Raw genomic sequence first — 8,137 nt, forward strand, 5'->3', positions numbered from 1 at the left:
CGAGTGTCCACGTAAACACAAGCGAGAAACACAAAGCAGAGATATGAGCGAGCCGCAGGCGGGCACGCGCGCATGCGTAACCGCCACCCCCTTGCCCCTGCTCGCTCTACCAAGAAGCCATGATGGGCCAGAGTGGGAGAGGCAGGGCGTGATGAGAGAGAAATAGAGGGAGGGAGGGAGGAGGTGCGGCATGCCGTGTGTCGGGACGGCGTCCGCGTGCAAGAGACACCGTTGAACTCGCTTGCAGACTCGCGTGCACTGCATCCTGCTGTGTCACTGCGAACACTTCCGGGTGTGTTCTCCTCTCCTCTCCGGCCCATCCTTGTGCAGTCGACCTAACCATGTCTGCGTTGTGCTTTTAGTCGGCAGACCTTGAATTCGCATCAGGGCGTTGCTTCTGCGCCTTCTTCCGCTGCGCATCCGAGACGAGCCGGTCGTCAGAGTCATCGGGCTGCATGCAGTAGTACCAGAGCACCGCCAACCCGGTGCCGATGACGAGGGCGCTGATGGCGGCGATCAGGAGGATGTAGAGCGGGTCGAGCGGCTTCTTGTACTCGTGCGCGTTGGTGGGTGGCTCGGCGAGGTCCGTGAAAGAAACATGAATGCGGGCGACACGGTAGTAGTAGATGGACGGGCCCCCCTTGAGACCCACCTCCACGTACATTTGGTTGGCCTCCACAAACTCGTTAGGGACAGTGGAGAGGTTGAGAGTCAGCGAGTACGAGGAGACACCATCGGGGTTGCCGAGATACTGCTTCAGCGCCGCCTCTGTCTTCAGTGGTACCTCCTTCAGCTGATCCTTCGTCTTGCGCGGCGAGGTGAAGCAGAACACAGCCGAGAAGGCGGCGGCGGAAAGCAGCTCCGTGTTGGCCGATAAGTAAAACCCGACGTCTTTCGGCGACGGTGGCGGCTTACCCGCGCCAGCGTAGCCGGCTACCAAGTAGCTGAAGATGTCTGTGCTCATCGACAGTGCACTGTAGTTACCCATAACAGGTCTTCTGCCGCTCATGACCACCCACTGTAGGCCTTCTGATTCCCGTGGCACCTGCTCAGGCACATGAAAATGGAATACCGATGCAGCCAGCATAGCGTCGTTGCTGAGGAAGTTGTACTTCCACGTGACACGCAGCTGCAGCGTGCTGTTCCGATTTGTCTTGATACAGTACTCCCCTTCCGTCGTTCCCGGCAACCCCAGCGCGACATCAGCCTTGCTGAAGCACAGGTGTTTGCCCTCGAGAAGGACCTCTACGTCCAGCGGTCGACTGCGGCATAGATAGCTGCTTTCATTGACGTGGGTCATGTAGTAGTCTTGCGCGCACACACAGGTCTGTGTATACGGCTCGTCTTCGGAGATGTACCCGTCGCACTGCTCCTGCTCATGCACGGAGAGTGACACGTACTCCGCTGCCGTGTAGGTGACCTCGGAGTTTCTGCATGCAACGATGGCGTTGGAGGAGTAGGCGCTGACACCGTTTATGCAGCTGAGAGGGGTCTGTTCTGCAGGCTGCGTCACCAGCGTCTTCACTTGCTGGAGGTTCGTGCTGTGAAATACCTGGTGCAGCGGTGTGTTCACCGTTCGGGTCGTTTGATGAATAGCTGCAGGGGTCCTGTGCGCGTTTGGCGGCGACACGAGAAGCGACGTCTTGGGACTCCTGACTTCCGCGTGGAGGTCCGCATCTGACTCTACCTTGGTGAGGAGCGCCTCTGCGTCCTTTTCGAGAGAGCCTCCGACCAAGACGGACGCAAGCGTGCGGCCAGCGCTGGCGAATCTCATCACCGACTGAACCCCGGACTGCACCACGGTGTGGGGATGTTTCAGGCACTGCGTGATAAACCCAAGCAGTGGCATGCGATCGGCGCTTGGCATTGGCGCGAGGCTTTCAGAAGGGTCCAAGTGGCTGTCTTCTGTGGATTGTCTGTCAGCGGTTTTGATGTCGGTGACACCGCTCTCGTAGTGACTGCCAACGAAAAGCTCCAGAGCCATCCCGACCCGCTCTGCGTAGGCAGCGAGGGAGCGGAGGCGTTGGCGCTGCGCCGTCGGCGGCGCTGACGACACATGTGTTGGGGCTACTGCCGCCGCTGCTACGGAGGCGAGGGAGGCTGTATGCAGCAGCAGAAGTGCTGCGGTTGCCAGGACGGCCGCCACGGCAACTTTTCGCGTCATTCTGAGGGGTTGTGAGCGTGCCGCTGCTATCTCTATCGCGGTGAACCCTGGGTGTATATGTGCGTGTGTGTGGGGGGGGGGGAGGGGGGAGGGGGCAACACAACGAGCGAATCAACGATCAAAAAAGTCGAGAGGGGATGGGAGAGACCCGCCCACGCGCTGAGGGGCAGCAACACGCAGAAGACAGCGAGATATAATATATATATATATGTAGAGGGAGAAACTCTCGGCAGGCGACAACAACTTCCAAAGTGTTTGAGAGGCTCCACTTAGGGCGGAGAGCGTCAACGTATACTCGCACACAGGAGCGCAGGCAGTGAGCGTGCAGGTGTGCTTCCAGGGCGGATGAGGCGTCGAGCGCTGCAAGCAGCCTGGGAAAAGCGAAGCGGCTACGCACTGGTGGACACAGGCGTATAGAAAGCAGGTGGGCGGAGGAGCACCACGTCCACGCCCATGAAACGGGATAAAAACTTCAAGCCAAAGTAAAGAGCAGGCAACCAATGAAAGGGATTAGATGCGGGCGTGAGCTGAAAGGGCGAAGCGAGCGCAGAGGTGCGGGGTCGACTGGGACGCTGATGTGAACGCAAAACCACACGGCGGAGGTGGCGAGGACGGAGGGGGATAGGAGAGGCGCTGCAGCGTGCACTAACTTGACTGTCAGTGCGCTGCAATGAAACACACACACACAGAGGGAGAGGGAGGGGGAGGGAGGGGGAGAGAGGATGGACGGAAGCGGGTGTGACACGTTAGAAAGGGCAAGGGAGGACGGAGAGAGGACACGCATGTCTGCACGCAAACAGGCGGCGGTGACACCCGCACCTGACAGCGTCATCGAGCCGCCCATTGGATGTGGGAAGACAAGCACGTAATGAATTCACCCCTCTCGTTTCGCCTCATCGTGAGAAAGTACCGAGGCACGAGAGGCGTGAGGGATGGGTGCGCGGGGGCCGCTGTGCGCTTCACCGTGTACCTTTTGTCTGTTTCCCTGGGCGAGGGCGTGGCTCTTGCTGTTTTCGGGAGGGGTGGAGGAGGACGTTGGTGTCTAGACGACAACGAAAACCAAGAAGCGAAGACGAAGAAGGGGAAGAAGAAAACGTGTGTGTCACCTGTTCTGAGAGAAGACAAAGCGTGCACGCCTCTGTGCAGCGTGGCGCGGACGGCGACTGGAAGACGGAGAAGCGCATCTGTGCTTTCACCCACCTCTCCTCTTCTTCAGCGTCTCGCCGCCGAACCCGCCACGCACTCCAGCAAAGGACGAGCCATCACCTTCAAGGAAATACAATCGAAAAGCAAACAATAGATCTCTATGAAAGCCCACGGCATAGGCGGGGAGGGGGAAGGCGAGGGCCCCCCCCCACACACACACCCGACACACGCGCGAGGCGTCGACACACCCTCTAACTGAGTCACTTAACGGGACGCGTTCGACACGGCCTTCGTGCCCTCAGCCATGGCGTGCTTCGCGAGCTCCGCCGGCAGCACAATGCGCACCGCCGTCTGCACCTCGCGCGCACCCAGCGTGCGCTTCTTGTTCGCACGAACAATCGACGCAGCCTCGGTGCAGATGCGCTCCATCACGTCGTTCACGTACGAGTTCACGATCTTCATCGTGCGACCCGACATCGACATCTGGGAGTTGATCGCCTTCAGCGAGCGGTTCACGTACACGTTCCACGTGCGCTTCGGCTTGCGGTGCGACTTGTGCGCGTGTGAAGTCTTGCGGGAAGAAGCCATGGTGGTGTGAGGGGTTTGGTTGGGGAAGGAGGGAGAGCGTGAAAGTGCGAAGGATGTGGCTGGGCTGGTGAGGGCTGCGGGGCTGAAGCAAGTCACCGAAGCGAAGGGGTGAGGGAGAGGAGCGTGAGGGGATGGGATAGGTTGATGGAGTCACGCGCATGGAGACGACTGGCGAGAGGGCGCAACGCTGCGGCCCCGCTGATGTACACCCATTAGATTGTAGTTGTGAGTGCTACAGACATGCTTGCATCGTAACACCGCCTGCGGTGTACCGCAGAGCTGCATCGGGGTGCACCTGCGCGGGAGTTGACGATGTGGGGGAGCAGGGGGTGGCCAGGGATCCCCGCCAGGTCGATATCACCACCTTTCGTCTTTCTTCTGCATTGCGTGATGCTCTTTTGGTACCTTTCTTCTTTAGAATGTGTGAGCGGCCTGGCGGTGACAGGGTCCGGCCCTGGGGTGACGACGGTGCGTCGGGGCGGCCGACGGCAGTGAACACGTCTGTGCCATCCATACGATGGGCAAAACGTGTCAGGGCGACTCGAGCGTACGCCTCACCCGGCCCTCGCACGGCCCACGGATGTGTGGGGGAGGAGCCCGCGTGCCACCCCGAGAGGGGGGATGCACCGGGGCTGGCGACCGGCATGCCGAGGAGCGGCTGTGTGGGGGTGGGGCAGTAGAGCTTGAGGCAGGGCTCGGTGGTGGGGCGTGGTGTGGCGCTCAGCGCGTGCTGTACGGCAGAGAAAATACACGCCCTCACACACGGCCGAAGAACCAGCATACTGGAGCGCCTTGGTGGCCACGGGCACAAACACATTGCCGGTGTCCGCCCGTCGTCCTCCGACGCTCCCACCCGCAGCCGAGGAGGCGAGGCGGACAAACCACCACAGGCACGTCCGCTGCAGTCCCGTGAGCCACCGCGACATCGTCATCACGCGAAGAGATGAAGAGTTTGGGTTGGGTGGGAGTGGGGAGGTGGCACGAAGGGAGAACGGGGGGCAGGCCTTCTCGAGGATGCCCTCCCCTCCGCCCGCCTCCCCACCACGAAGAAGAGAGCGACGGCCCAGGAGAGCGAGAGAGCCGTGCAGAGACGTACAAAAGACGCGCAGGAGGGCGGGGTGGCCTTCCTTCCCCCTCTACTCCACCTTCATGCCCTTGGCAAAGGCCTCCGCCTCCTTCGCCTCCAAATGCTCCTTGGCGATCTTGCCTTCTCGATACGCCAAGTGACGCTCGTCCATCGACTTCTTCATGAGAGCTGTCTGTCGGTCAATACCGGCGGATGCCTCGCGCAGCAGCTGGAAGTCGTACGGCAGCTGCGCGCACGTTGCAGTGAAGATGAACAGCCCCAAACACGAGATGGGCGTGGTGAACCGACGCACCCGTGAGTGTTGCACCCACCGCGCGACAATGGAGTTCATGGGGTCCGAGTAACTCAGACCACGGCTAACGATCCACGCACCGACTCCAAGCCAGCAGCACTGGAAGCCCAGCGTCATGGCCGCATGATTCCACGCGTCCGTGTACATGCGATGCTCCATGTAGTGGTTGCTATAGACCCGCTGAGCATCCTCAATGCGCCGGACGTACTCGACTGGGATATCGAAGGCTGTCACTTCGGCCGGATCCGTCACGAACGGTGTCTCAGAGAACGACTGACGAGAAGCATGGACGACCTCTCCCTTCTCCGACAACGTACTTGTCTTGGGAGCCTGCATGACAGCTGCGCAGTTGGAGAATGTCTGGGTGTCCGAAGAACAAAGTCCAAGAGATGTGCACCCGCTAAAGGGGACGATGTAAGCTCTCCGTGCGCTCTCTGGTGATCAGTGACGGACCGCCAAGCCTGTCGTGTGTGCGTGCGTGCTTGTGCGTGCGTGCGTGAGTTCCACATCCATCACCGCCACCACCAGAGGTTTGATCCACACAACGAAGGTGAGATCGGCGAAAGGAAAGAGAGGGAGGGAGGGAGGGACAGTGGGGTGGGGGGCTGAGGGAACACACATAGAAACAGGGCGGAGGCACGAGAGAGAGGCATCGCGTGCACTCGCATCTCGACCTGAGTCGTCAAGCACCCGCCAGTAGCCTGCCACGCAACCGCCGTGCCGACTGCGAGCGTGTCTCTCCTTTGTTTTCTTGATGTCTGTGTCGCCAAGTCGCTCTCTCGCGGCCGGATTGCGCATGTGTGCGGGTACGGTTATGGGTTGTGGTAGCAGGCGGAAGAGGGGGCACTTTCCGCGCAGCTGTGCGAGTGCATGTAGAAACTAAAGAAGGGAAGGCGTGCGAGCGGTAGGGGGAGGGGTCGGCGGCGGCGCCACGGAAGGGGAGAGAGCGAGAACCGGAGTCGTGCATTCTCGCTCCAAGGATGCCACTTCACAGAACCCCAACGATGCGGTTGCGCGCCGGACACAGGCTCGCGCCTCTGTTAAGCTGATCGATGCTCACCCTTTCCCCCGCGCGAAGACGCGCGTGTAGCACCTTTGAAGCGGCTCTACCCTTCTCCACTAGTTGGAGCAGACGCCTCATCCGCGATCGAGAAGCAGCAGGAAGACTGGCTCCCCGGAGATGAGCGGTGAGGCGGAGCGTGTGCCATTGACGTCCGTCGCAGCACGCAGTTCGTGCACACCAGCACCTGCACTTCCACCCCTACTGGAAAGCTCAGTCGCGACGGGTGACCAGTGCTGGGTCTGCTGCACACGCTGCTCTGCAGAGTGGTGGTCGCAGGATCGCCAGTTAGGCGCCATAGCATTACTGAGGCTATTCAATGCTACTGCGGGCGTCTCGTCGTCGTCGAGGCCGAGGCTGCTGTGCCCTCTGCGGTGGTGTGGAGCCGGAAGAAGGCCTCGCTATCGCTCCTGAAGGCGCACAGAGGGCACCTCTCAGCCGGCTTCTTCAACGGCTCCACCACTGGCGAGTGTGAGGTGGTAAAAAAAACGCCTGGTAAGGGCAGAGAAGGACATGCGCTACGCTGAATGGGGGATCTACTCTTGTATGGTGGTCGCCGTTGCCTCGAGGCTTACGTGTGCGGGCATGGCTGCACCGGTGGACATCGTGGTCATATTCACCTCTGCAAGACTCTGCAGAAGCAGAGCGGGGCCGCAGCCTGGGGAAGCCTCGACAGCCAGGAGAGGCGCTCGTGGCTGTCACCCTGAAGAGGCTCCTCAGTTGCTGCGAAAAGCCAGCAGTGCCAGCCTTGCGCCGCACCCGCTTCCCTTCCTCGGACTCCGACTTGGGGACCGGCTCTGCGAGGGCTGTACCCCACGACGACATCGTAGAAGTCCATGCCCGCGTCGTTAGTAGGATGAGGAGGCTGAACGCGCTGGGTCGACTGGCACTCCGTGGCACTACTCCACTGCAGCACGAGGCGCAGTTGCAGAACGTTGCGCCACCACTCCAGTGTGCTGAGCGATTCCTTTGCTGTTGCCGCATCGAAGACGCTGCGACTGTGTTGATGCACGAAGCGGGACACGTCGACGGTGGTGAAGCCGTGCAGTGCCAGCGTGGGCGGTGGTGCATGAAGAACTTGGGCTTGTGGCCCTGCAACTGTGCGAGATCGGAGAAGACGTGCGTCAGCGTGGTGGAATCCTGCTGCAGGGCGGCCATACGTGCTTCCACGACTAGGCGCAAGGGGGGGGGGTCGCGCAGACTTGGCTGCGCTCGAGTTGGCCGAGATTGCCACGGCAGCCTACATCACCGAAGTCGGAAGGGTCGACTAGTGGGGGTGGCTGACGCTGCTGCGTAATTCAAGGCAGACACGTTCACCCGCACAAATTCGTTCGCGCGCGGCGCACAGGCGGCCGCGCAGCGTGCCAGGGCTCCTTGGAATCCACTTCCCGTTCATGGGCGCGCCCACCATGCCTGCCGCAAGGGCCTCCGAGAGATGAGATGCTGCTTGGACTGCGCAGTCAAGGCGCGCCAAAGTTGTGTGACGTGTGCATCGCTCAGCTGCCAGAGACGCACGCAGCGCCGTCCTCAGACCCCTTCCACCCCCCTCCTCGTCGCCCCCAGCGCAGGAGGTGCGTGCTTCTACGCTGGCATACAGGCAGGTGCACGCATGCACACGAGCAGGTCAGACAGAGGCCAAAGAAAACAACGCCCAAGACAACGAAGGGAGAGCAAGAGAGAGGAAGCGGGGAGGAGTTGCGGTTGGGAGATGGGGGGGGGTGAGCACCGAGTGGGCGGTGGATACAGGTGTAGAGCAGGAGTAGACGTGTGTGGCATCGCTGCGCAGTCATGCATGCCCGC

The 8,137-nt window shown here is 61.1% G+C and overlaps 4 protein-coding genes across 4 annotated transcripts; all 4 read right to left on the bottom strand.

Annotated features, from left to right (window-relative positions):
- Window positions 1-358: 358 nt before the first annotated feature.
- On the bottom strand, window positions 359-2,164 carry LMXM_09_1330 (conserved hypothetical protein; the record flags this gene model as incomplete). The annotated part of the gene is made up of 1 exon (XM_003872767.1): window positions 359-2,164. The coding sequence occupies one exon, from the start codon at window positions 2,162-2,164 to the stop codon at window positions 359-361; it is 1,806 nt and encodes a 601-aa protein (XP_003872816.1).
- Window positions 2,165-3,574: 1,410 nt separating this feature from the next.
- On the bottom strand, window positions 3,575-3,898 carry LMXM_09_1340 (histone H2B; the record flags this gene model as incomplete). The annotated part of the gene is made up of 1 exon (XM_003872768.1): window positions 3,575-3,898. One exon carries the CDS (start codon window positions 3,896-3,898, stop codon window positions 3,575-3,577), a length of 324 nt encoding a protein of 107 aa, XP_003872817.1.
- A 1,136-nt stretch (window positions 3,899-5,034) lies between these two features.
- Window positions 5,035-5,613, bottom strand: LMXM_09_1350 (conserved hypothetical protein; the record flags this gene model as incomplete). The annotated part of the gene is made up of 1 exon (XM_003872769.1): window positions 5,035-5,613. One exon carries the CDS (start codon window positions 5,611-5,613, stop codon window positions 5,035-5,037), a length of 579 nt encoding a protein of 192 aa, XP_003872818.1.
- A 1,171-nt stretch (window positions 5,614-6,784) lies between these two features.
- Window positions 6,785-7,162, bottom strand: LMXM_09_1360 (hypothetical protein, unknown function; the record flags this gene model as incomplete). Its single annotated transcript, XM_003872770.1, has 1 exon — window positions 6,785-7,162. One exon carries the CDS (start codon window positions 7,160-7,162, stop codon window positions 6,785-6,787), a length of 378 nt encoding a protein of 125 aa, XP_003872819.1.
- Window positions 7,163-8,137: the final 975 nt, after the last annotated feature.

Source organism: Leishmania mexicana, chromosome 9 (genome assembly GCF_000234665.1).
Source record: "Leishmania mexicana MHOM/GT/2001/U1103 complete genome, chromosome 9".
Classification (NCBI taxonomy): Eukaryota; Euglenozoa; class Kinetoplastea; order Trypanosomatida; family Trypanosomatidae; genus Leishmania; species Leishmania mexicana.